The sequence below is a fragment of the Aethina tumida genome, chromosome 1 (assembly GCF_024364675.1).
Source record: "Aethina tumida isolate Nest 87 chromosome 1, icAetTumi1.1, whole genome shotgun sequence".
Classification (NCBI taxonomy): domain Eukaryota; kingdom Metazoa; phylum Arthropoda; class Insecta; order Coleoptera; family Nitidulidae; genus Aethina; species Aethina tumida.
The window spans coordinates 55126091-55154078 of record NC_065435.1 but is presented as its reverse complement, the minus strand read 5'-3'; the positions used below and the strand labels follow the sequence as shown (position 1 = coordinate 55154078).

Sequence of the window (27988 nt, the reverse complement as noted above, 5' to 3'; positions counted from 1 at the left end):
ATTCTATAATATTCAGTTCTACTAACATACCCGTTTGGATTATATTGCTGTTTAATATTAAATTAAATCCAAAAAAATTCGCCGGAAATAATGAAGCAGGAAACGTAAAGAATGTTATGAAAAGTAGTTCGCTTAGAAAATCAGAAATTACTGTATTAAAACGTGGCCCTAACTCTAAAATGAAAATGTTGCCAACTCTGTAATTAATAAAAATACATATAATTATTTTTTTTCAATATTTTTACGGAATGTAGTATCACGATCCATGTTTTTTTTCTAAATATAATCAATAATAATATTTAATTCTGATAATATCGTGTTTTTAGTTTTAGTAACAGCCCTAAATGCAACATTAGAATTTATAAACTTTATTATTTTATCAAAACATTTAACAACAAATAAATATTAATACGTTTGTAGTTTCATAAGTAGACATTTTATTTTTCTAGCTTCGTAAGTGACCGTTTCCTTGCCATTTGCACTCTCATTTTCTTCGGATAAAGATGAATATGCCACAGTTCGAACGGTTTTGCCATGAACTAAAAAAACAATTTTGTATTAACGAATTAAGGATCAAACATATTTAACCCACCTTCACAACTTTCCAAAAAAGAAATGCATTCTTGTATAACTGCATCTCTCAAAACGATCATGTGCTTGGCTAAATTTTCCACAAGACTTAAAAAGCATCTCTTTGTATAAAACCATGTGTCAGTTCCTAGTTTTTTATTGTACGGTTCTAGTGACTTCATCACTCTTGATATACCAAACTCATAGTTTCCTTTCGAACAATATAAGGTACTAAAACACAACATTAATTTTCGTGTATTCAAATTACTTTTTTTAATTACCCAATGACAAGGTTAACGATACAGTGATGAAAATATTTTTTTTCCGGCTCCTCAAAAGACATCTGATCCTCTTCTTTTTCTATTTTCCTCATCAGCTCTTCAGCTTCTTCATTTTGGGACGTCATTATATAAGAAACGCATAGATTAGCCAGCACAATGGCGTTCACACTTAATATCTGAAAATGGGCTGATAAAAAATAAAATACAAACAGAACAAATCATTGCCTACGTCATTATCACTCTTTTTTACTAAGGGTTCATAAAACCCTGTCGCTTCCTTAAACTTATTTTCTTGCATAAACAGGACGTGGGCAACATTCAATCTCCAGATGTCATTATCGTTGCAAAATTCTACGCTCTTCCTAAATATTTTCTCTACTTGAGGGTAATTCTCCAGATCCCAGTATATTTTAGCTTGGGCCATTAATACAGGAATGTATCTATAATATGTGAATTTAATAAAAAAAACCACAATATTAATTTTAAATAGTTGCCTTTCTAAACATTCTTCGTATTCCATAACAGTTTTCTTCACCATTTCCGTATCGTTGTGCGTCCTATGTTCCTGCACTTGCTTGGTCAATTTCCTTAACAGTTCAGTGTGTCTGCTTCCAAGTTCATCAAGTTTTTGGTAAGCCTCACTGGGAGACGTTTGTGCCGTAATTATCGCATCCAAAAAATCATACATGTACTAAAAATCAAGTAATCAAAACGTATGTTTATTAATTAATGTAAAAATACCGTAGTAAGATATTTGTAGGTAAGATGCGCGTTTTCGGCGAGGATATCGGCGGCCAAATCATAATATTCATGTTGACAATACAACAGTAACAGATTTGCGAACGTTTCAGGCGGAAAGGGATTTTGCTGCAACAGGAATTGTAATTTTTCGAATCCTTCAGTGGGATTTTGTTCAAAATTCATCAACGCCTGGTTGTGCAGAGTGACGGCGTCCAATTCGTATTCCGCTCTTGGTGGCATATCTGTTAAAGCTTCTCTCGCGGAGTCCACTAAACAAAACGATTGTATAAATTAAATGCAGTGCTCGGTGAAGAAAAGTGATAGTTACTATTTTTTAATTGATATTCAATCGCTGCTTTTAAGTTGAAGGCTTCGGTTAACGAAGTTTCGTGTAGCGTTAAAGTGTTACCGACCGACCGTACTTCGATACCTTCAGTTTGCATTCCTATACTTAATTCGGGATGGTCTCTTATACCCTTTTCTATTATGTCGGCTGAAATTATAAAAATAATGTTATGAAGATTTATTTATTAGAATTACGGAACGTTACCGCAATATTTTAGAGCTGGTCCATATTCCTTCATTCGATAGTAGCATAAGGCTATGTTATATGCCAAATATGGTTTAAACCCTTGATTTTGGATGTTGCTTTGGAATTTGGCCAAAGCCGCTTCATAATTTCCATCCTGATAAAGAATTGTATGTTAGAAAATCGTAAACCTGCTTTGGAAATTTAATACCTTATACAGGAGACATCCTGAATTAACATCTTTATCGGGGTCATCAGAAGGACATTTATCAATGAGATTTTTCGCAGATAATACGTCCTCCTGACTGTATTTAATCGCAGCTTGTAATTTTGTGACGACACCTTTGTAATCTTCGTTATTGACTAATTTATTGCTGATTTGATAAGCCTCGTCGAATAAGCAGGCCTGATACAGTGTCTGAGCGTAGTAAAGCTTATAATCGTCATTGTCTGGATAAATCTCCGTCAACTGTTCGTAATAATTGGCCGCACTATTGAAATCTTGTATGTAAAAGTAACAATAGGCCAATAATGATAAGCCCGCTCTTGATGAATTTGATTCTGGTATTCCATGCAACACTTTTATGGCTTCGTTGAAACGGTTGTCTTTTATCTATAACCGGTTAATTTCATTAGCGGATATGTGGATTGTGAAAGGTAATTTTATTAAAAATAAAATTGGCATTATAATTGGTTAGTACTGAATGGAAAGCGAGAGGAAATATAGTAACGTTGCACTAAAATTAAATTAAAAGATAATTAATTAAGAAACTTATATTAGAGTTTAAGGGATACTCTTAGTGTGATGGTCTAAAAAAGAGCTGATTTTTGAGATTTTTTTTTAAAGAAAATTACTGCATCAAATGTATATAAATACAAATTTTCAAATTTTAATTTTAAACGATTTATTCGTTATTTCTCGTCATTAAATAAAAAAGGTCCTCCACTGCTGCAGTCAGTGATTACGACCTTCATGGTGGTTGAATTAAAAAAAAATATATATGTATTATTAAATTAGAAGGTTTTGTCTATACCTTTACTCACGATTGTGAAGTGTAGAATTTTGCTGATTTTTGAAATTGTTACAATTGCAGCAAATGAAAAATATAGAAGAAAAACACATTTAAAGATAAAATGATTGATGTCATTCTTATTAATAGACAAATATCATATAGAGCTAATCAACTATTCCCTATATTTCACCTTCCTCTTCCTCACAAACCAGTTGGGCTGTTGTAGCCCTTCTTCGAGATGAAGTTTCGTTCGTTGGCATAACTTCGTTTATTCCTATACCCAAAAGGCGTATTATATCCACCAAACATCTATTTCAAATGCATTTTTAATTATAGGCCCGAAATTGATATAACAAACGCTGCATTCACATATTTCAACAATTTTGAATCCTAAGCCTGGAGAACTTGCTTGATTAAGTTACATTTTTTACAAGTTTCATACATCACTAAATTGCTAATTGCATAAAATACCGAAACAAACTGAATAATGCAATATCCATAAGTTGGATCAATCAAAATATTTTCATTATTACAGCCCGAACAACAATACATGTAAGCCCCGTAGTAAACATAATTTTCTATCTGTTGAGTGACTACTCTTTACAAGGCTGTAACTCAAAAACCATTTGAGATATTTATTTGAAATTTTAGCATGCTATTTTTGAAGGTATAGACTATCGGAAATATGTAAAAAACACAATTTTACAAAATTTCACAATAGGAGTACCTCTTAAATTAATAATAAATATTCAAAGATTATTTATTCCTTTACGTCTCAAGAGACTTACCAAATTGTATATTGTTTTAGTAAAATCGCCATCATTTATAACATTAGCAGAATACATGTTGTACAATCTTACGTCTATAAGACAAAACTATTTCTTTTTGTGGACATTATAAATGCGATGCCATGGAAACCATTATTTGGGGCTATTCGATCTACTTTTTAAACGTTTTTAAACCGTTATCACAATTTTATGTGTAATAAATATTTTTAAACAAAACAAACTATTGTACGTGTAAATATTACAACAAATAATTTTATTACATATCAATATGTGAAATATCGCAATTTTTTCGCAATTGTAGATATATTTTTTCAAAGTTGGCAACACTTCAAGTTAATATCGATTTTTGCGGTTAACTGTAAAGATTAATCTGCGAGTTAACCAGTTGCTTTAAGTAAAGGCGTGTTCGATAGAACGTAGTGGTGCTGTGCCCCAATTCTTGAAAATAGGGCCCGGTGTGTTCCTTAAACCTGGTGATTAGCATAATAATACCCGAACCATGGAGGGGGCCAAATTGGAAATATCCGGAGGCAAGAAATCAGGCAACAATTCACCAACAGCAACTTATAAGGCGCTCACGGAGAAAGACATGGAAGGTAAGTGACTCTGTGCCGTGGTGAAATTGCATCATGCGCTAAGGCCGTTCGTAAAAATAAAACGAGTTATTTTCAGAGGACACGGTAGCTCGACCTAAATCCCTGGTTAAAGTGAAAACCGAGTCACCGGAGGCAGACGGGGCCGATGAGAAGATGTTGCCCAAGGAAGATGCGAAATTAACGACGAATTCCAATGTGGAAATTGGCAATGTTAAAGTGTCCTCTCCCAACGAAAAGCAAAATGGGGATGCCAAGCTTGATATTGGTGAGTTGATTTTTTGCATTGAATTTTATATGACTTAACTTAACAGCTAAATAGAATCCTAAATATAAATATAAACTCTGCATGTATGGTATGCCACTGAATATTATAATATTATTTATTTTGTGAGTACACATTGTAATGAGCTTCAAGTATTACATCATCTTTCTTTAGCTCTTACAAATAAAAGTTTTGTTAACATAATTGTGTAATTGAGCTGTTAATACATACAATTTGAAGATCTTTTTGTGTATTATACACAATATCAAATTACGAAATGTACAGATTATAATTTTGTAAAAGGTCAGATTAATTATGTACTAATAGATAAAGGGAAATATAAAGGATTAACTAGTATTTCTATTGATTAAATCATTTTATTAAAATTGCTGTTTTAATTTAATTTTGGGAAACTTATACCTATTTTCAAAATAACATAATAAAATTAAATAACTGAGATTTATGTAAATATATCCAGCAAACAGGTAAAGGTTATCTGAAATTTTGGCAACTCTTTTATTATACCTAGTCTGTTGTATGCTAAAAAATTATTATATAGTTGTTAACAAATATGCTGTTAAATATATGTATGTTTATCGAATTATCACTTAATACCATCATAAAAATATATTGAATAATTACAATGATGGTCTAATTAAATGTAATCAAAATATTTTATTTTAAAAAATTACACTATATTCTTTCTACAATTATTTTGTGTGCGTAAATCAAAATAATGTCTACTTAAATTAAATCTTAAATAAAATCATAGCCATTAGTCATTTAAAAAATATATACTTTGAAATTACATTCCGCAACTCTAAATTGATCTTAATTTGCTGGATTTTGGTGTCTTAAGATAAAACTTAATGTCACTTTATAAGTTTTCAATTGAATTTAGATCTAAAGTTGTATTGGCCAATCGAAAACGTATACATGATTTACCAAATTTTAAATTCGAAGGCTTGTTTTGGATCATTATCGTGTATCCCCATGTAACTGGCAAATTTTCATTGGCAAATTGTTGTTTGTATTACAATCCCATGATATTTCTATATATGAAACAGTCTATTTTACCAATAATTTTCCGTAATGATCTTAAACCAAACCAAGAATGGGAACCCCTCCTGATTGTATAATATTGTATAAATATAAATAATATATTTCTGTGCAAACTTTAACCTTGTTCGAATATTCCTTTTCGGTTTCTTTACTGACATACATCTTTGCAAGTTTTATTAATTCAGTTCACTTATGATTGTTTTATTAGACACACTTTAGAAGACAAAAAGGAAGCCGTTTTCTTACTGGGTTTCAAATGAGTGTATTGATTTTATATTTGTTAATAACATTATATATTTTAGCGAGGTGAACAATATTTAGCCCTGATTTATTAGTTAATTATTTTGTCCCTTTTTTTCTGGAGTGTCTTGTTTATTTCTTCCAACTGAGTGAGTTATTTAATAAAATAATATAAATCCTTCTAAGAAAAAAATTCATTCATTCATTTAAAGTAATATCTCCTTTATTTTTTGCACTCAACAAACTAGGCAAGTATTAATGATCTTCTTTGGTGCAGTGTAGTATTCAGTAGTAGTATTTATCGGTCAGAAACTTGGAAGCGACTATCACAATTGATAAGATCTTCGAATTTGTCACTTCTAAGTGCCTGTAGTTGTTTCTTTCGTTGTCTGTATTTTGAGATGACACCTCGTATTTTATGTGGTTTATTTATTGCAGAGTTAGCAGTTACTTCCATATTTAGTGAATTAAATAATTGCCTAGTGCTGTCGTAATTTAAATTCCACATTTACGTTTTATTGGGATAATTTACAATATGATGTAATTTCAGAAAAGCTGCCACTTTAATAATAATTGTTTTTATTAATAACATATTAAATTAATACAAGCTTATAAATATCCTTAATATTTCACAATAATCAACTGTATAATTATATAGAAAACGCGGCTAAATGTGCCTGTTTAGTTAAGTTTACTTGGATTTGCATATTAATTCATAAAAAGCAGTTTCCTAAATTGGACTTTAATCTGCATTAGTTAAGTATACATTTAATCAATGTTAGGGTATAATTTTATTTTGTATGTACTTACATATAAATCAGTTTCCGTTAGCGATACGAAATAGTTGACAGCATGAACAAGAACTTAATACTGTGGTTAATTGCATTCTTTTGTATCTACAAATATGTATTTGCATTAGTCAGCATTGTCATTTATTAAACACTGCCATCGTTCGCTTTTAACATTCTCCATTGATAGTCTGGCCATGGAGATGCAACAAGTCCCTTTGCCACCAACAGGTTAATTTTTATTAATTTATTTTATCATTTATATTAATTATATTATTCATTTTTGTTAGTGTACAACAGTTGTGTAAATTGTCGTTTTAACAAATTTCCTAATTCCCTTTCAGGTGATTTGAAGCCGGCGTTCGTGGGTCTCACAAAGGAGGAATTGATGAAATACGCCAATGATCCCTTCTGGGTTAGACTGCGAATGTTTCTTTTTGTTACCTTCTGGATATTGTGGGCCGCCATGTTAGTGGGTGCGGTGCTTATCATCTATGCCGCCCCGAAGTGTCCCGCTCCCGAACCAAGACCGTGGTGGGAACAAGGTCCGTTAACTGAAGTGCCATCGGATATCAATCTGGAAACGTTAAAATCGGAAAAATTGGCTGGTTTCAAGGGCTTTATACTTCCATGGACGGAAGACACGTATTCGAACACGATATCCGACACCCATCAAATCGTTAAGTTGCTGCAGGCAGCCAAGGCAAACGATACTAAGATAATCGTAGAAGTTGATCCCAGCACGTCACAGTCTTGGTTCGAGCAGTCCGAAAGCAAGGACCCCGTCTTTGATAACTATTACATCTGGAAGAAGCCCAAGGATGGTAGTGCAGAAGATAAGCCAGAACCTCCAAATAATTGGGTAAGTAAATTTAACCTTTGCAAAATTAATATTTTGACTGTAATTTGTATTTTTACAGAAAAAGGTTCACACCAACGAGTCATCATGGGTGTACTCTTCAAAACGTAAGGAATTCTATTACGCCCCACTGAGCAAACCCTTATTAAATTTCCGTAATCAAAATGTCACAAATGAGTTTGTGAAGGTCATTAAATTATTCGCGGACAAGGGTGCGGCCGGATTCGTGCTGAAGAACGTCGCTTGGCTATTGGCAGATACTAAGTTTGAGGACGAGGCTATCAACAACAATCCGAAGCTCGGCAATTTCGGAATGATGGATTATGATTTCTACACCCATACCAAAACTGAAAATTTACCAGAATTGGGATCGCTGTTAGGAAAGTGGCGTAAAGCTGTGAAAAATTTGACCCTGTCTGGTCCATTTATGGTTAAGGAAGAGTTGCACAACGTGAACTCTTATAGAGACGAAAAGCAATCATTGATGGTCGATCTACCTGTACAGGGACATGTTTTGTCGAAACAGTCAATCAACGTTTCCGACTTGGTGAACTCATTGAATATATCATTCAACGCAGATAACGTTGCTTGGCCTCTGTGGAAGGTAAGTGTGTCTTTATATAATAATGATGTCATACTAATTATAAATGTCCTAGGTGAATGCCACAGCAGTTCCTACAGACGCAATGCATTTAGTAACTTACCTACTGCCAGGTGTTCCTTTAATACCCTACACTGATGGAGTCAACGCAGAACTTACCAAGCTTAGGGATACTTCTAAATCCATTATGTGGGGCAACACAACATATTGGGCAGTTGCCAATAAGACTGTGTTCACCTTTTTAAGGTAAGAGGCAACCTTCTAAAAGTATTTGTGATTCAATATATAATTTTTTTGTAAATAATGCTATGCATATTTATTCTTGCTTTTCTTATGGATATTAGGCAAAGGTAAGGACAAATCTCTTTTAATATTGGATTGTGAAAATTCTTACAATTATAATAACAACTGCCACTTTGAATAGACTTGATTAGACATAAATTTAAACGCAAACATTTTATTTTAAGGGAAATTGTGGGCAGTCCTGGTATTTTAGTAAGCTTAAACCCAACAGATGAGAGAGTGGAGGTGGACTTCGCCAAAGACATACCTCCATTGTCAAAGTTGGAGGAAGTTACAGTTTTATCCTACAGTTCCAGTTACAATGAAACGGAATTCATGAAGAAAAAGTAAGTTAATTTATAATAATTATTATAAATATATATTATTTTTTATCAATTTATAGTGCCAAGAAGAAGGCGTCCAATGTTCCTTTGTCGCCCAAATCAACACTCGTTTTGTTGTATGTTCCACCAAAGGATTAATTTGTAAACATTGTAATACATTCCAAGATTAATGTTTAATTTAATCCAATAAACGTATCAGAAGATACAAGCAGCAAGAATTTTTTGTTTTATTTTTAAGTAAATTATTTTACTTTTAAATAAATGTTAATTGTATAGGTTAGTAAAAAGTTCCATAAATGAATCATAAACTTTATTTTGATGATATTGGTTTTCTTACATATATGTTAATCTAACTTACGTGTACAATATTAATAAAATAAGTAGATTCCGTCAACTTTAAATTAACATATAACTATTATAAAACTACAGAAAATATAAGCATCTGAGTCGGTCATTGCAACCAACAAAACGGGGTGTCACAATAAAATATCACAATCCTAATAATAAAAAAATAAGTTTCTTAAAGTTTAGTATAAAAATAACCTAAAGTCAAGTTACTTTGTAATTCGATTTTAAATTTAAGATATTTTTATTTTATTTATGCGACTATTGCACTAGAAGGAGTTTGATTTAAGCCGCAAGTACCATCTCCCCTATAGACCCTGTAGTATCCTTGTTCACCCCAAGATGGTCCCCAGGAATTTTTCACAATCCAGTATGGCAAAGTTTTGTTGAACAGAGAATATTCTGAAACAAATTCACATTAAATTAAATAAATTTTGTATGACTTGAACACTTACTGTGTACTCCGTATCCAACAATCAAAACTCCATGGTCCAAATTTTTGGGATTGCACAGCATTTTCCACGGATGCGATACGCCACCAACGTAAAATTGCATGGCATTTGCATTAATAGCAATGGATATTGGGCCGTTCTTAACCAGCCACTTGGCCATATCAGTCTCGTCGTGACTGATGTTGAGGGCACCACTTAGTTGAACACGTGCCTTAGCCTTAGAAAAGTGGCATTTCTCGTCTTCTGCATCGTAGGGATAGTCTTGCTCTAGCTCGAGACCACCAAGTTTTTCAATCATTCTGTATCAAGAATTGTTTTAGATAAAGATTAAAATAGACGGATTAGTTTACCTGTAGGCGTTGTCCATTAATCCACCACTGCAACCATCGTCCATTGTGTCACAATCTACCAGTTCCTGCTCGGAAAACTCCAACAGTTTTCCGTTTTTAATCGCGTACTGTCCTTCGACATTACCGGTGGTGCTAAAAGCCCAACAGCTGCCACATTGTCCTTGGTCCTTTACTTCAGTCACTGCTCCTTTTGTTCGCCAATCAAATTCAACAGGCAGTTTGACGTCTGGTATTATGGCTTTAGGCCACGGTACATTGTTTTCGGATCGCAAGTCGTGTCTGAGACCATGGGAGCGCGAAAACTCTTCTGGTGTCATGTCAGCAAATTTAGTAATACCATAAGTGGCGGTACCTTGCTCGTAACGGTTCAGCTTTTCAATTATTTTCAAGTTGGCCTTAAATACCTAAAATAATAAACAAATAATTATTATCAAATTATTATTCCAACAATACTAAACTTGCGTATGTTAAATTACTGTAATACCTACATTTAGACGGTGCATATATTCGACCCTGTTGGCATAAAGTTTGTTGTATTGGGCGGAAAACTTCAAAAACTTTGACTCTACTTCATGATTGTCAAGTTTGGGCACAGTATGCTCTACATAATGAACGGCATCATTTTCGCAAGTGATGTTAGTTTTAGTTTTGTGTCCCGCACGATCCATTAACTGCACCCTGAAGATACACATTGTCGTTTCTCCATCAATAATTTCAGCAGATGTTCCATCTGACAATCCAATGGACGCTTTAATGTACCAAGTGTTATCATAAGGTTGCCATTTAATTTTGTAGATTTTGTCTAGAACATACGAGTTATCGAAATCTAAAGTGGTATCTAAATAATCCAAAGCTCGTTTCAAATATTTTTTAATTTCCCCGTTGGGTACATTTAAGTCGTCTGTGGTCTCTACAATAATGCTAAATTAAACCACGAAAAAGTCATTATATAATGTAATTTTACCCAAAGATCTTCTGCTCCTATATTGGTGTGTCTTCTCATCATTGTCGCACTTGATTTCGGTGTTTCTCCCATGTGGAAGCCACGGTTGGTCCCAAATCTGAAATTCGCATATGTTGCTCTCGGCACCCTCCAACTGACCGCAGTCTTGAGACTCCCGTGACTCATCCTTGGCGCAATCAGAAAGGACAACACGTGCGCGTATGCGCCATAATTGACCAGACACTATTTGTTTGGTCACCGATAGGATTTCTTGAATACGGTACTTGTTTTGATGATTTGACATACTGTCCAAATGAAGGAGGCCATCTAGGACGTAATTTATGGCTTTGGGGTTGTCTAAAGGTTGCTCTATTTGTCCGCCCACTACAAATAAAAAATATTCCTTATATATTTGAATATAATTGTAAACCAGATGATAAAAAAGAGTATATTTTATTAATGTAATATAAAACTAAAAACTAATTTCCAGATTATTATCACCATAGTAAAGGTAATTATAACTTACATGTTTGCCGCTTGCTTCTAAATTTATGTGTTTTAGCGTCATTTTCACATTGAATTTCAATTTGTTTTCCCTCTTTCAGCCATGGTTGATCCCATATTTTAAAGTCACATACTTTAGAAGAAGCGCCACTTAATTCCCCACATTGTTGGATGTCTTTGCTGTCACTCTTTTCACAGTCAGAGAGAATTACTTCAGCTTTTATTCTCCAAAGTGATCCGGACACAACTTGCGATGTCACTTTAAAAACTTTCTTCACTTTCAGTTTTGTTGCGTCTCCTGAAGAAGAATCTAAATGGGCCAATCCTGTTTTCAAATATTCTAAAGCTTGAGTGTTGTCCACAGGTTGTTCAGTTTCACCTCCTACAAAGAAAATATGAATCAAAAAACAAATAACCTTTTTTATAAATATATTTAAAACATTGATGGCAGTTACCTAAAACTTGTCGCCTAGATCTAAATTTATGTGTTTGTGCGTCATTTTCACACTGGATTTCAATTTGTTTTCCCTCTTTCAGCCATGGTTGATCCCATATTTTAAAGTCGCATACTTTGGAAGAGGCTCCACTTAATTCCCCACATTGTTGAATATCTTTGCTGTCACTCTTTTCACAGTCAGAGAGAATAACTTCTGCTTTAATTCTCCACAGAGATCCGGACACAACTTGCGATGTCACTTTAAGAACTTTTTTCACTTTCAATTTTGTTGCGTCGCCTGAAGAAGAATCTAAATGAGCCAATCCTGTTTTCAAATATTCTAAAGCTTCAGTGTTGTCCACAGATTGTTCAGTTTCGCCCCCTACTAAAAAAATATAAATCAAAGAAAGTTACTTTTTTATAACTAAATTTAAAACATTGTCGGCAATTACCTAGAACTTGTCGCCTAGATCTAAATTTATGTGTTTCTGCGTCATTTTCACACTGGATTTCAATTTGTTTTCCCTCTTTCAGCCATGGTTGATCCCATATTTTAAAGTCGCATATTTTGGAAGAGGCGCCACTTAATTCTCCACATTGTTGGATATCTTTGCTGTCACTTTTTTCACAGTCAGATAAAATTACTTCAGCTTTTATTCTCCAAAGTGATCCGGACACAACTTGCGATGTCACTTTAAGAACTTTTTTCACTTTCAATTTTGTTGCGTCGCCTGAAGAAGAATCTAAATGAGCCAATCCTGTTTTCAAATATTCTAAAGCTTCAGTGTTGTCCACAGATTGTTCAGTTTCGCCCCCTACTAAAAAAATATAAATCAAAGAAAGTTACTTTTTTATAACTAAATTTAAAACATTGTCGGCAATTACCTAGAACTTGTCGCCTAGATCTAAATTTATGTGTTTCTGCGTCATTTTCACACTGGATTTCAATTTGTTTTCCCTCTTTCAGCCATGGTTGATCCCATATTTTAAAGTCGCATACTTTGGAAGAGGCGCCACTTAATTCCCCACATTGTTGAATATCTTTGCTGTCACTCTTTTCACAGTCAGAGAGAATAACTTCTGCTTTAATTCTCCACAGAGATCCGGACACAACTTGCGATGTCACTTTAAGAACTTTTTTCACTTTCAATTTTGTGGCGTCGCCTGAAGAAGAATCTAAGTGGGCTAATCCTGTTTTCAAATATTCTAAAGCTTGAGTGTTGTCCACAGGTTGTTCAGTTTCGCCTCCTACAAAAAAATATATGAATTAGAAAGTCTATTAATTTTTTTATAACTAAATATAAAAAATGGCAGTTACCTAAAACTTGTCGTCTAGATCTAAATTTATGTGTTTTTGCGTCATTTTCACACTGGATTTCAATTTGTTTTCCTTCTTTCAGCCATGGTTGATCCCATATTTTAAAGTCGCATACTTTGGAAGAGGCGCCACTTAATTCCCCACATTGTTGGATATCTTTGTTGTCACTTTTTTCACAGTCAGAAAGAATAATTTCTGCTTTAACTCTCCACAGAGATCCGGAGACAACTTGCGACGTCACTTTGAGCACTTTTTTTACTTTTAATTTTGTTGCATCGCCTGAAGAAGAATCTAAATGTGCCAGTCCCGTTTTCAAATATTCTAAAGCTTTAGTGCTATCTACAGGTTGTTCAGTTTGGCCTCCTGCGAAACATCAACACAAAGTTTAGTGAAAACACTAGTCGTTTTATAAATTTAAAAACTACCCATTAAATATATTTGTAAGTTAAAACCGTAAAAAGTATTACCTGGAACTTGACGTTTTGCTCTAAATTTGTGAGTTTTAGCCTCATTTTCACATTGGATTTCAATTTCTTGTCCATTTTTCTTCCATGCTTGTTCCCAAACTTTAAAGTTGCACACTTTAGAGGAAGCACCATTTAACTCTCCACATTTTTCAATATCTTTACTATCACTCTTCTGGCAATCAGAAAGGATTACTTCTGCTTTTATTTTCCAAACTATTCCAGACACAACTTGCGATGTCACTTTAAGAACTTTTTTCACTTTCAATTTTGTTGCGTCGCCTGAAGAAGAATCTAAATGTGCCAGTCCTGTTTTCAAATATTCTAAAGCTTCAGTGTTGTCCACAGGTTGTTCAGTTTCGCCTCCTACAAAAAAAATATATGAATTAGAAAGTCTATTAATTTTTTTATAACTAAATTTAAAAAATGGCAGTTACCTAAAACTTGTCGTCTAGATCTAAATTTATGTGTTTTTGCGTCATTTTCACACTGGATTTCAATTTGTTTTCCTTCTTTCAGCCATGGTTGATCCCATATTTTAAAGTCGCATACTTTGGAAGAGGCGCCACTTAATTCCCCACATTGTTGGATATCTTTGTTGTCACTTTTTTCGCAGTCAGAAAGAATAATTTCTGCTTTAATTCTCCACAGAGATCCGGAGACAACTTGCGACGTCACTTTGAGCACTTTTTTTACTTTTAATTTTGTTGCATCGCCTGAAGAAGAATCTAAATGTGCCAGTCCCGTTTTCAAATATTCTAAAGCTTTAGTGCTATCTACAGGTTGTTCAGTTTGGCCTCCTGCGAAACAGCAACACAAAGTTTAGTGAAAACACTAGTCGTTTTATAAATTTAAAAACTACCCATTAAATATATTTGTAAGTTAAAACCGTATAAAGTATTACCTGGAACTTGACGTTTTGCTCTAAATTTGTGAGTTTTAGCCTCATTTTCACATTGGATTTCAATTTCTTGTCCATTTTTCTTCCATGCTTGTTCCCAAACTTTAAAGTTGCACACTTTAGAGGAAGCACCATTTAACTCTCCACATTTTTCAATATCTTTACTATCACTCTTCTGGCAATCAGAAAGGATTACTTCTGCTTTTATTTTCCAAACTATTCCAGACACAACTTGCGATGTCACTTTAAGAACTTTTTTCACTTTCAATTTTGTTGCGTCGCCTGAAGAAGAATCTAAATGTGCCAGTCCTGTTTTCAAATATTCTAAAGCTTCAGTGTTGTCCACAGGTTGTTCAGTTTCGCCTCCTACAAAAAAAATATATGAATTAGAAAGTCTATTAATTTTTTTATAACTAAATTTAAAAAATGGCAGTTACCTAAAACTTGTCGTCTAGATCTAAATTTATGTGTTTTTGCGTCATTTTCACACTGGATTTCAATTTGTTTTCCTTCTTTCAGCCATGGTTGATCCCATATTTTAAAGTCGCATACTTTGGAAGAGGCGCCACTTAATTCCCCACATTGTTGGATATCTTTGTTGTCACTTTTTTCGCAGTCAGAAAGAATAATTTCTGCTTTAATTCTCCACAGAGATCCGGAGACAACTTGCGACGTCACTTTGAGCACTTTTTTTACTTTTAATTTTGTTGCATCGCCTGAAGAAGAATCTAAATGTGCCAGTCCCGTTTTCAAATATTCTAAAGCTTTAGTGCTATCTACAGGTTGTTCAGTTTGGCCTCCTGCGAAACAGCAACACAAAGTTTAGTGAAAACACTAGTCATTTTATAAATTTAAAAACTACCCATTAAATATATTTGTAAGTTAAAACCGTATAAAGTATTACCTGGAACTTGACGTTTTGCTCTAAATTTGTGAGTTTTAGCCTCATTTTCACATTGGATTTCAATTTCTTGTCCATTTTTCTTCCATGCTTGTTCCCAAACTTTAAAGTTGCACACTTTAGAGGAAGCACCATTTAACTCTCCACATTTTTCAATATCTTTACTATCACTCTTCTGGCAATCAGAAAGGATTACTTCTGCTTTTATTTTCCAAACTATTCCAGACACAACTTGCGATGTCACTTTAAGAACTTTTTTCACTTTCAATTTTGTGGCGTCGCCTGAAGAAGAATCTAAATGTGCCAGTCCTGTTTTCAAATATTCTAAAGCTTGAGTGCTATCCACAGGTTGTTCAGTTTCGCCTCCTATAAATTACAGAAAAATAAGTTTGCTATGAGAGGTTTATTTCAATTTGAAATTGAAAAAAAGTACTATTCAGTGATTTACCTAAAACTTGACGTTTAGCTCTGAACTTATGAATTTTAGCATCATTGTCACATGAAATTGTGATCTCCGGACCGTTATTCAACCACGGCTGTTCCCAAGCACTGAATTGGCACACTTTGGGATCAGCACCTGGTAACTCATCACATTCCTCAATATTTTTTGTATCGCTTTTATCACAATTAGAAAGAACAATTTTGGCTTTTATTTTCCAAAGAGTTCCAGACACAACTTGTGATGTTACTTCCAAAATTTCTTTCACTTTTAATTTAGTAGAATCACCTGAGGAAGAGTCAAGATGGTTTAAACCTATATGCAAAAATTTTAAAGCATTTTTGTCATCATTGGGGACTTTCTTTGGAGCACCACCTTAAAGAATTCAAAATAATATGATTATCTAGTTAAACTGAAAATTATTAAATAAAACTTACGTAAGCCTCGACGGTATCTACTGTAATTTGTACGATTTCTGTCAAATTCGTCTTTTTTAATATTCTGACATTGGGATTTAACTATTTTAGGATTACTGTAATCTTCGTCTACATGCACTTGAACCTTACAAATCTTTGTTTGATTTTCAAATAGTTTTTCTCTGCATTCCTCATAACTGCCATACTTATCTTCTAGACAACGAGAGATTCCTGAAATATTTTATAAAAAATTAAATAGTGCAATTATGAGAGATGCGATTTACCTAGTCTAAGAATTAATGAATAGTAGACGCCTTCCAGTTTCAATTTCTTGGCTCCCAAAATTTGTAATACTAAATTTCTGTGATTATCGTCATCTTTATGGTCCAACGTAGCAGCTACAAAATCGGCAAGATCTCTTACTAAAGGTTTTTCGTGCTGTGAAATTTTCTCCATCTGTCCTAACGAGCGTTTATTCCTTTTTGATTTATGATTTCCGTTTTCCTCGTCACTACTGCTGCTGCTACTAGAGTCATCATCATCATTAACATTATCTTTAGGTTCCTCCTGAATTCTGGCGGCATGACTGTGTTTATGGTGATGTTTCTCAGGCTTCTCATGGTTGTCATTATTATCTTCTTCACTACTGCTGCCACTGCTGCTGCTACTAGAAGCGTCGTTGTTTGCGGTATCTCTCTTCTGCATAGTTTCATCACTGTGTCGTTCTCCGGAGTGATCCTCTGTAATATATATATTTTTATCAAGATAATTTCAGAAGATTAATATATGTAACATATACCATTTTCTTCACTGGAATTTTCTTCTGACGATTTACTATCCTTACTTTGTTCATTTTCATTTTTATTATTTTTAGAATTCAACTTGGTGTCTTTGATTTCTGGAATTTTTGTTGGTTCTGTATTAACATCGGTAGAACTCTCTGTTGGTGGTGATTTAATATTTGAACCTGAATTTTGTAGCACAGGATCATCACCAAGGAAATCGGTTATGTCAGTACTAGAATGAAATACAGAAAAAATTAAAACACTCTACGTGAAACCTACTTTACACATTATTACTTCAAATCATGATTGAATGGATTATCTGGACCTTCGTTGGTCCATTCTTCTGGAAAAATATCAAAATAATCTGCCAGAATATCTTCGCCAAATGTCGAGGAAAGCTAAAAATATATAATATAAATATTAGATTTGTCTCTGATATTAAAATAAATATTTCAATAACATCTAAACAAATATAGAAAACTTCAGTTGCCCCGTTAGTTTTAAATAATTTTAAAAACAAAAAACATGCGTATGTAATTAAAATCAACTACCTTATGACTTGGAACAGGTTGGTTTACTCGGGATTCCGTTGTTGTTGAGTGCTGATCCAAAAACGGTACGGCAGAGTCAAACGAATGTAAATCATGATAATGTTTCTGCAGTGTGGGCACCTCAGAATCAGTGCTGGGCTCAAAAATTGGGAAGTCTTCGTTATTAAATCTAACGCCAGAAACTGAATATATGAGAGGGTGACGGAAAGATTCCAAAATGGCTGACGTGTGGTAGTCTGGCGGAATAATATATTTCGGTGGTTCAGGGCCTCGTGAATTGGGTGAAACTTTAGGAACGGTTTGCGATGGTTGTGGTTGTGCAGTTTCTTGGACCATTTGATCGGTGACGATTTGCGATTCCAAATCTAGCGGATTGCCTCCATAATTACTCGTCTGGGGTTTTGGCTAAGAAAATATTAATTAAATTACAAATGTGATTCTCTTGTATTTTTCATAAAGTATTTGTTTAAAAAGTATATATATAAATTGATGTAAATACCTGATGCCTTACTGCAGGAACTTTTATTCGGGAATCTGTTGGTGGCAACGCATTTAAATGAGGATAATATTGCTGCATTGTGGGCTCAAATTCCATATTAGGATTAAAATTATTGTAACCCTCATTATTAAAGGTTGGAGCTTCGTAAAAGGAGTGCTGAGCAGGGGCATCGTATTTTGGTGGTTCCAGACCAACTGGATCTACATTTTTTTTCAGAGAAACGTCTTGAGCTTCCATAGGTGCAGTGTTGGTAGCCAATTGTACTGGTTCGATCAGATCTTCAATATATTGTAATTCGGCGTCTTGAGACTGTAATTTGGGAGGGTCCTTTGAGATGGTATTGTCTTTTGGTGGTTGGGGTTGTGTAGTTTCCTGCATGACTTGGTCTGGGAGAATTTGAGATTCTAAATCTCTCAGACGATCCTCATAACTCGTCTCGGGTTTTGGCTATGGAAACATTAATTGGATTACAAGAATACTTTTTAACAATCAATAATCTGAGTAGTTTGAAACATTGTTTTTGTTAAGTTTTAGTTGCGTTATGTTTATATAACTAGAGTGAAGTGAAAATAAAAAAACTGTTTTTCAAAAATAAAAATCATTTACATTTTCCGTATCATCTTTTTTTTTTTGACGACAACTTTAAAAACAAGATTTCAAACTTTCATATTAATATGTATTTATATGTACACTATTATAAAACTCAATCACCTACTATTTGTAAAACCATAAAAACCTTTATGTCTAATAGTAAGTGCATAAAAATATAATTAAATAATTTAAGTTTAGAGCTAGGTAAGAAGCGTGACAATGCTTAAAAGCAAATACGTGCAAACTCAAATAAACATATTGATTAAATATTATATAACTATGAGTATAACAAATAACTATATATGCAGGTAAACTTTGTACCAATAATAATGTTTTTACAAAATTCCAATTCCACCAACCACGAACAAATGCAGTACAAATATGAAAGCGCAAACACAAATAAAGAAATAATTTACTACTTACTGAACAGAAACGTTGACTTAAGAGGCAATCCAAAAAAATAAAATACGTCAATCGAATACTACGTGTTTATTAACTCGAAAAATAAATACTTAAATAAAAGCAAAACAATGCTTATTCAAAGAAAACTTACTCTATAATAAAAATATATAACAAGTGAAAAAAACAATGAATCCATAAAATACCTTATCCTTGGGTCCGGGCGCGGTGTAACCGCTTACTTCGTTGTCGATGTCATTTCTGGAACCAACCAGACTTTGGGGCTCGTCAAAATGTTGGATTTTCGTGCAATTGTTGGCGATGATATGTTTGTCTTTATTGATCCACACTTTCTCGATGAATTCAATTTCGCAGGTCAAGTGTTCGGCCGACTCGTCGATGGGACAAGAAGTTGATAAATCGACGTTTCCTTCGCACGTTGTCGGTGCAATTTCCAACAAAAGGATGTATTTGATGCCGGCAACCACCTGAACGCATCACAGAAATAACCAAATTTAATTTTCCGTTTTAATTTTAAATGGCTGGGTGTTACATACCTGTTTCTGGAGCCTCAAAATTTTCACCAGCGAATGTCGTCTGTTTTTGTCGGCTTCGACTTGTCTGAGGGCGGTATCGACTAGGACGTCGACACCCTCCACGCTAGGATCTACGTCCGTGGCGAAACCGCAACAGCGATTTTTTTTAACGGCCACAAAAGGTTCTTCGACTTCGGCAGACGAGACGGTCTCGTGACTTAATTCAATCTAGGAAAATATTATGATTTAATTAATATCATTTTAAAAGTTTATAAACAAATGGTGCAATATATTTAATCAGTAGATTAATAATAAATATATAATAGAGAGGTCCTGCTAAAGTGTGGAAGATAAATGAAAAGCTTAAATTTATTTATAACTGCATTGGCGTTATAAGATTTAATATGTTTAATATGACTAGCTCTAAACTATTTTTATTTTCTCAAAATATGGAATCAATAACTTTCAAACTATATATGACAATTTGTTTAAATTGTAAAAAACCTATTTATGTTAAATACTTGGAAAAAGTATCTGATAACTCAATTTCAATTGACGAAATTTTCAGTCAGGGTAAGAGTGGGAAGATCTACAGTACAGAAAAAAATAAATAAAATTTTAATTACGACAATTATTTTAAATAAACCTGAATCGTAGCTCACAAGAGAGTATTTAGTCTCCGTAAGGTAATCAGGTACATAAAAAGTGGATATAAATATATAATTTTTTTTTCAGAACCGTTTATAGTCTTCCAGACAATTTATAAGGAAAAGTTGAGAAGAAGAAATGGATGACATAATTTTTTTAGTTTTCTGTCTAAAGTAAATTTTATATCAAAAAGCAGATATTCATTATATTATTTTTTTGTTATTGATGCACAACTTAATTCTTGTATGTCAACTTCAATAGACACAGAAATATAAAATTCAAATAATAAATTTGACAGATTTTATCATATAAAAGTACATAATAATAATTTTTTTCCCATACATGTAAGCATACTTTAATTAAAACCAATTAACACACAGGAATGAGAGTTAATACATATGCAATTAAACCATTCATTCATATGAACAGAAGGTAAGCAGGCACATAACATACAGTGTTAAAACACTACAATCTGGTTTTTCCAGAATTAGAAATTATGTTCTTGACGAAGGATGGAGAAAAAAACTTAAAAAAGAAAATTGAATGTGGGTTCACGGATTATTACAGTGAGATTACAGACATTTGAAAAATTTGATTTGAAATTTATCACAAAAGATATATTAAATTTATTAGGTCTCAGATGGCTGTAACTTCTATATGAGCCAGATTAAGGAATAAGGTGTAAGATTAAAATGTCCAAAGATATATAATATTATTTTATAATAAAGTAAAATGTTAGTTGTCGATTAAACCAAATGATATATCGGATTAGCATGACTTAAATTTATAAATAAATAAGTCGAATGACTTAATAGTTTCCTGCAACAAAATAATAATGTATTTTTGGTGCAAAATTTGTATAACTAAAACGATGAGTAACTTATTTATAAATAGTTTATTTACAAACAATTAATGCAGTTGTCTACGTGACTCACTCGTCAGATGTATCAAGCGAATTAAATCTGAATGAGAAAGGGAAGTTCACTTAAGATACCACGAACTGACGAAGTTTATTAAAAAAATGTCGCATAGCTGATTATGATTATCGTACATCAGAATCACGGCACCTTTATTACAAGTCTGAGACAATATAAGATCTAAGTCATTTTATACCTTTTTGACACCATTATTTTCTTCCACTTGACTTGTTGGTGGTGATGGTTCATATGACATGACCTCAGGCGAGTCCACAACTATTTGTGGCTTATGTCTGCAATCGACGGTCCTAACGGTGAATCCCCGGGAAGAATCATCCCTAACTATGTAACCTGTACATAAAAGTGATGTGTCCTGACAGGGCAAATCTGGGATAACATTAAGGCATTCAGCTTCAACGTCCAATGTCAATTCCGCAATATCATTCTGAAATTAGAATAATTTGCATATTATTATAATTGTTATGTAAGATGATGATAATGTAAATGTTTAAAAGTACATTTTATTTTTCATATTACTTAATAACTGAAATACAACGTCAATTTGATGAATAAATATTTATGCTTCTTTACTGTTAACATAACACAGTTAGTTTATGCTAATAACGTCATTAGAACAGGTATTTTTTAATATTTTATTTTAATTTTATGTGTAGTGTGACCATAATTAAAGCTACTAAAACATACACAGATAAGAAAAGACTATGGATATTTTTGTAAACTTCCGGATTTTGCTTCAGAACTTTATATAAATATATATGTAAAAAATATTTGTCAAATTTAAAATATAACATATCTGAAAATACACTTTAAATTAACCAAATATAATTTTAACAAAGAATATGTCCTCCACGACTGTTTATAACTACTTTATATCTGTTGGACATAGACAAAATAAGGTAGTCAGTATCATTTTAAGGTACCATATTTGTGTTCACTTTAGATGCAAAAGCTCTTTAAACCTGAAGGCGTTGCGAATATTATTCATTTGTAGATAAAATGTGTAACTGTCTAGTGATTGTGGGAGCCATAGTAAAACCTCAATTTCTTCATTGGTCATCCAATTTGTCACGACACATACAACATGTGAACGAGCATTGTCATGCATAAAGCGGAAGTTTTTACCAATAGCACCAGCAAATAGAAAGGCAATTGGTTGCAAAATGTTGTTTAAATATTGCTGTGCCCTTAAAACCCGTTTGGAAAAGTGAGATCAGTTTTACCAATAATACTGGTACTACCCCAAACAAATATTATGCCACCTCTTTAAATAAAAACTTCCTAGATGTGCTTAAGATGTTTTAAATTTTCTGTTCTTCTCCAAAGTCTTCTTCAACAAGAATTTAAATGAACGCCTCTAATAAGGGGTAGGTCTTTAATGTAAATTGACTTCATGCAATCTGTTTCTTACAGTATTCTGACTAACGTCTTCATTATGTACTTGTGTCAACTCTGTTACCAACTCAGTTGCTGTAAGAAAAAGATCGCCTTCGGGAACTTAATGTTAAATATCGATCCTGAATTGCTGTTGTACAGCGTCCCATCGTGTTCAGCTGTACTACCAGTTTCTCTAAAGCCCCTCCACAACCAACTAAAGACACTTTGGGTAATTAAATCTCTCAACTACCTCAATTTGCCCTAAGTCACCTTAATATTGGGTCTAGGTGAAACTATATGCTATGCTCTACCAAGGGCAATAAGTAGAAATTTCTGCGACTTTACAGTAAAATAAGACAATCGTTCAATTAATATTGTTTCTACAGTTCACATTCAATCAGTTAATTATGGCTATTCAACTCAACATTATAAAAAGTTATTTTAATAATGACCACTAGTGTGTGTATCAAAGATTGTTAAGTGTATTCGTTTCCTATAACCCACGACTTTTTTCTGCGGCTATTTTAGTGTCCCTAATTTAACGCTTCCGTTGAGAATTTCGGAGGGATACGCAAGACGTCAAATTAGCTTCTGTAAATGTATTTAGTCATTGTCACATCTTTTTTACAATAGCACTAATTATGGTAGAAGATGATTCAATACTTCCAAGTAATTGACTTTGTGCGTAACAACATATATAAATATATTTATTGCGACTTAATCAATCAACAACACTAGAATATAAAAGGCAAGAGTTATTGTAACTATTGCATATGACTAATAAATCAATGTTTTGTACCTCTTGACTTTACAGACATATTAGAGATAAGATACAAGGTTTAATGCAATTGTGAAATTCCTATACACTTATCGAGTTAATTTAGAATTGATATTATTTATAAATTATCGAACAGTTTAACACAATTTAATTTTCTTGATGCATCCTCCACCTCCATTTACCACATTGTGGTATCTTTACAAATAAATCCGCTCACAGTTCAATAGGTCGGGTCAGACACAACAAATCTGACTCAAAAGGAGATATCCAAGTGATTATATTATTGGGGTATTTGTTTAAAACTAAATTATACGACCTAAATTAAGGATTAATTGTAGTTACTTCATTACGTAATTAAATTCATATTTTTATGTATGAGATATTCACCATCGAGAGATTGTGGGTTGTATACTAAATAAATATTTGGCAATGTAAGAGAGAAATCATCACAATTGTGAACTTTCGCACATGATCATCGCAATAATTTTTATTCATCAGTGAGTTGATAGCATTAAGGAGTTAATATTTATGTATTGGTTTGTGGTGTCAATTTACCAACAAATAATGGCATTCGTAGCAGTGAGATAAAAATAAAACCACGCAAAATGGAACGTTCACATGCCTTATCGCGAATAACCTTTAACTTCTTAAATTACAGAAATAAACAATGATTTAAGTTGGGAAAACCACATTTAAATCAAACGAGCATTAATCAGAATAATAAACACCTACTTTCCGCCAAATTTTAAATTCTAAAATTGAACTTCCCGTCGTTAACGAGTCCACAGTTCCAAGAAACCTAATGGGATTATTGCTGTGGTGAGTGTTTTTTTTTTTTTTTGTTTCATATAGATCTGGACTAAAAATGACGCAATTAATACATTTTTTTTCAAATGAAAATCTGTACTGAAAATATATTTCAGTATTAATATGTGGTCTGTTTGAGATGGAAATGGCATAGTAACTCTTTTACTTAGAATTTGATATTAATGAATAATAAGTCGAAAAATCTAGTTCTTTATTGAATAGGAAAGACACAGGAGTGTGTCTCACCTTAAATGGCCTTCAGTGTCCCTTGAAACTTTTAACGTTTAAAGTTGATTAATAATAAGTAGTCAAAAGGGGGTTACTTGTAGTATTTCGTTAGCAAATCATTTTCAATTAAAGTTACTTACAATGTAAATCACATTGATACAATGTTCATATTTGATCTTTGAATGCATGTGCAACAATAAAAATAAAGTGTATTTATTATACACTTTGAACTCCGTCATTTATTTCGAAGAGTTGATTAAAAAAAAAACAGTAAAAAAGTAGTTTATTGGCATTATTTAAAGAAGAACTCTGTGACACACTTATCAAATCACTTCTTGAACTTTAAACCAGAATAATATATTAATCTTACCGGAAAATAAATATAAACAAATAATAAATAGCAGTATTAAAATGTTTAATATACTGTATAAATTGTTATTGCGAGAATTGAATGATATAGAATATTATTGTGTGGAATCAGTGGTAATATCTAGAACTAAAAGAAAAAAAAATTAAGCTGATAGTACAATGTGTAGAAATTAGCATGTTTATGTTTGAACCACAATAACCTATGCCATATAAAAATTGAAGTACAAAGGAATCGAATAGTTGGAAAACCTTGCAAATATGGATAAAACGCTCGTTATTCTGAACATGCAGCACCTGCATCATTGTCTAAAAATAAATATAAAGCCAAACTAACCATTTGCTGGAGGTTAAGAACTTTTGGATTTTTATAGTTATAGACTTGGTTGTCTTCATTGCGCAGGTGGTCGATGAACGCGTTGACTTTGTTGTCCAAGTCCCCATTGTCGGATTCGGATGCCAATGTTGTTACGACAAACGCGCACCAAAACAAAAGTATGTAATTCAACTTGACGAACGACATGTTTACATCACCCGTTGACAACAGCTGTCAACTACTGTATGAAGTTAGCTCAAAGTGCGAGTCGCATATGATCTATTGTACGAATGGAGGGGATTCGGACCAGCGACATCGTGTGACTGAAGACTTTACCTTTGTGATAAATTTCTGGAAACAAGTTAAAAATGGTGTTTCGAAAAATTTTGCAGTTTCAATTAATAAAGGAATTGGAAATTAACGTTTTAAATATTAATGATATTAATTTAAGCCGCTGATGCATTTTAAAAATGTTTATTTTTTATTCACAAACATCTTGAATATTATTAAATAAATTAAATGAATTAAATTTATAATAATAAAATTAAATGAAATTAGAAGATTATATCAAAGCATTATATTGGCCAAAATGCCTCTTCTAATATATTGAATATTTGTTTATTTAGATAAAATATATATTTCCATTTTGAAATTTAAAAATTATTTTAATTGTGCATTAAACAAAAGTGTAAAAACAAGTCTAAACATTCATAAATATTTATTTGTTACATTTTCATTCATTTTTCAAAAATAATACTTTTAGTATCCCTAATAATTTCGATCAAATTTTATGCTAGCCCCTCCATACTGGCACACATCAAAATTCATATTTCTTGTACCGAAGGCATCAATGTTTTTATACAAAACAACTGAGGAACCTATTTTTATCTTAATAAAGAATCGAACACTTTAAATATCAAAATAAGCTTACAATAATTTTATCAGGAAGGTCAAAACATACTTCACACGATGTTTTTGATAATTTACAAATTTGTTTTATATACTAAGACTGATTAATCAAATAAAATATTGCCAGTAGTCGAAAATAACTTAGCCATAACTCTTTTATTTAAAGTGAACTGTTAAAATTATATTAATTTACTATTGTTGTTTTTTATTGTATTAAAAAAACTACTATATTCTTAATCTATAAAATGATACATATATTTTTTGAAGTGATCTCGATATAAATATAGTAGTTTAATCTTGAAAGGAATTTTTAATGATTAAATCTGTGTCATTTAATTTAATATTACAATATCCTCTTTGTTTTAGAATCTTGGTAACTCTCCCTGACATAAACTCGACCATTTTCTAAATATACGACAAGTCTTCAAGTTCTTCAAGCTCCTTGAATTGGTATAACGAGTTCACTTAAATTTGTAAAATATTTATGTCGAATTTCGTTATAAACATGATCCTACATGTCTTCTGTTGGTTTATGCCCGGAGGTTGGAGTGGGTAAGACAAAACATCGAAGGAAGCCTACGGCAGAAGAATTGCACCATTTCCATAGCATGCATAATTGAACCTCCACTATGTTCCACTGTAATACACATACCCTTTCTGTAGTTTTGTCCATGTAGGACGTTTAAACTCTTCTCTCTCTGTTTTTCTCGGTCTTGGTAGCGCTCAATTATAATTTCTCTTACCGTTTTTCAAGCAACAATTAAATAATTATAATATTGATTTAAATTCATAGATGGCAATGAAAGAAATTAGATTTATTACTTTCCTTGTAGACACAAATATAATAGAAAAATCAATAAACAGAGTGCTGGCATACAATTCAAGTAGTACAACTCATATTTTTAATGTATTGTAATAAGTTACAAATATATTCTGAATTCTTCACGGAAGTAAAAAGTTCATAATATATATATATATATATATATATATATATATATATATATATATATATATATATATATGGATTTCGTTATTGAAACTAAATACAAATATTTGGTTTATTTATGTGAACGTAATTTGTATGCTTATTATAAATCTAAAGTTAATTAATGTAATATTTGTTATCTATGAAAAAACCCAATATACTTAAAAGGCATTCTATTACGTTAATAATAAATATCTAATTATGATTAGACGATTTAATTTGTTGTTACTTGAACTTCACAAATCGGGTTCCTGTTAATATTTCAACGTAATTATTGTATTATCTTCAATGACAGAAGCATTAAACGTATCTTGAAACAGGTTACTAAAAAAATACCGTCTTTGAGTTATGTTATTAATGATTCATTCAAGATTACACAAATGATGCAATTAAGTAAATATGAAGTAACAAAATAAAGAATCACATAGAATTTTAAATCTTTAATATTTCTACTCAGTTGACAATACTAAAAAAATATTATTTTGACACAAAAATAAAATCTGTCCAGTGCTCAATGATGAACACCAGTAACCACGACTGCATATTATTATGTTCCCAGCAGGAATTACTAATATTTTAAAGTCGTCACGTATTGGTCATCTTAACTATAATTATAGTTTTTATATACGGCCAATGTATTATAATGAGGCGTAGAATTTTTTTTGTATCTTGCGTTTAAAATGTGTTCCAAAATAATTTAAGTCAATTATCGTCCAGAAAAAGTGAGAGCGGAGATAATATTAAGGGTAAAATGCACAATTTTAGAAGTCCAAAGGGAAATTATTTTTTCCTTCCTACTGATTTCCTGTTGGTACATTATCCTTTTTTAGATTGCTGGGTACTGTGACACAGA

At 32.4% G+C, this 27988-nt stretch overlaps 3 protein-coding genes across 20 annotated transcripts; 1 reads left to right on the top strand and 2 right to left on the bottom strand.

The window, feature by feature from the left end:
• Positions 1-351: 351 nt before the first annotated feature.
• Positions 352-3979, bottom strand: LOC109601745 (tetratricopeptide repeat protein 30A). The gene is made up of 10 exons (XM_020018020.2): positions 3923-3979; positions 2333-2734; positions 2143-2278; positions 1921-2085; positions 1593-1861; positions 1346-1542; positions 1081-1291; positions 852-1027; positions 593-801; positions 352-539 (listed from the first exon to the last, which is right to left on the bottom strand). The coding sequence occupies exons 1-10, from the start codon at positions 3977-3979 to the stop codon at positions 406-408; spliced, it is 1956 nt and encodes a 651-aa protein (XP_019873579.2). The 3' UTR covers positions 352-405.
• A 307-nt stretch (positions 3980-4286) lies between these two features.
• Positions 4287-9174, top strand: LOC109601911 (uncharacterized). The gene is made up of 7 exons (XM_020018221.2): positions 4287-4518; positions 4595-4783; positions 7215-7732; positions 7791-8333; positions 8386-8576; positions 8798-8959; positions 9016-9174. Exons 1-7 carry the CDS (start codon positions 4422-4424, stop codon positions 9092-9094), a joined length of 1779 nt encoding a protein of 592 aa, XP_019873780.1. The 5' UTR covers positions 4287-4421; the 3' UTR covers positions 9095-9174.
• Positions 9175-9251: 77 nt separating this feature from the next.
• LOC109602488 (uncharacterized) lies at positions 9252-25465 on the bottom strand. 18 transcript variants are annotated; one of them, XM_020018862.2, is made up of 26 exons: positions 25263-25465; positions 21548-21796; positions 19808-20014; positions 19457-19738; positions 18261-18707; positions 17762-18166; positions 17505-17608; positions 17225-17442; positions 16710-17165; positions 16447-16656; positions 16019-16384; positions 15574-15936; positions 15107-15469; positions 14673-15035; positions 14206-14568; positions 13772-14134; positions 13305-13667; positions 12872-13234; positions 12439-12804; positions 12006-12371; positions 11573-11932; positions 11068-11430; positions 10592-11013; positions 10104-10507; positions 9757-10052; positions 9252-9703 (listed from the first exon to the last, which is right to left on the bottom strand). In XM_020018862.2, the coding sequence occupies exons 1-26, from the start codon at positions 25446-25448 to the stop codon at positions 9555-9557; spliced, it is 8397 nt and encodes a 2798-aa protein (XP_019874421.2). In that variant the 5' UTR covers positions 25449-25465; the 3' UTR covers positions 9252-9554. The 18 variants fall into 18 exon arrangements, with proteins under 18 accessions (XP_019874421.2, XP_019874430.2, XP_019874438.2 ...); XM_020018871.2 differs by having other exon boundaries at positions 12006-12368; XM_020018879.2 differs by having other exon boundaries at positions 12439-12801.
• Positions 25466-27988: the final 2523 nt, after the last annotated feature.

Excerpts from the sequence above, each read along its gene's own strand:
- LOC109601745 (XM_020018020.2), bottom strand. The coding sequence starts at position 3,979 with ATGTATTCTGCTAATGTTATAAATGATGGCGATTTTACTAAAACAATA. Across the intron at positions 2,735-3,922 it reads CTAAAACAATATACAATTTG|ATAAAAGACAACCGTTTCAA; the intron begins GTAAGTCTCTTG and ends AACCGGTTATAG. Across the intron at positions 2,279-2,332 it reads CAGGATGTCTCCTGTATAAG|GATGGAAATTATGAAGCGGC; the intron begins GTATTAAATTTC and ends ATTCTTTATCAG.
- LOC109601911 (XM_020018221.2), top strand. The coding sequence starts at position 4,422 with ATGGAGGGGGCCAAATTGGAAATATCCGGAGGCAAGAAATCAGGCAAC. Across the intron at positions 4,519-4,594 it reads CACGGAGAAAGACATGGAAG|AGGACACGGTAGCTCGACCT; the intron begins GTAAGTGACTCT and ends AGTTATTTTCAG. Across the intron at positions 8,960-9,015 it reads ACGGAATTCATGAAGAAAAA|TGCCAAGAAGAAGGCGTCCA; the intron begins GTAAGTTAATTT and ends ATCAATTTATAG.
- LOC109602488 (XM_020018862.2), bottom strand. The coding sequence starts at position 25,448 with ATGTCGTTCGTCAAGTTGAATTACATACTTTTGTTTTGGTGCGCGTTT. Across the intron at positions 14,569-14,672 it reads AGCAAAACGTCAAGTTCCAG|GAGGCCAAACTGAACAACCT; the intron begins GTAATACTTTAT and ends GCTGTTTCGCAG. Across the intron at positions 14,135-14,205 it reads ATCTAGACGACAAGTTTTAG|GAGGCGAAACTGAACAACCT; the intron begins GTAACTGCCATT and ends TTTTTTTTGTAG.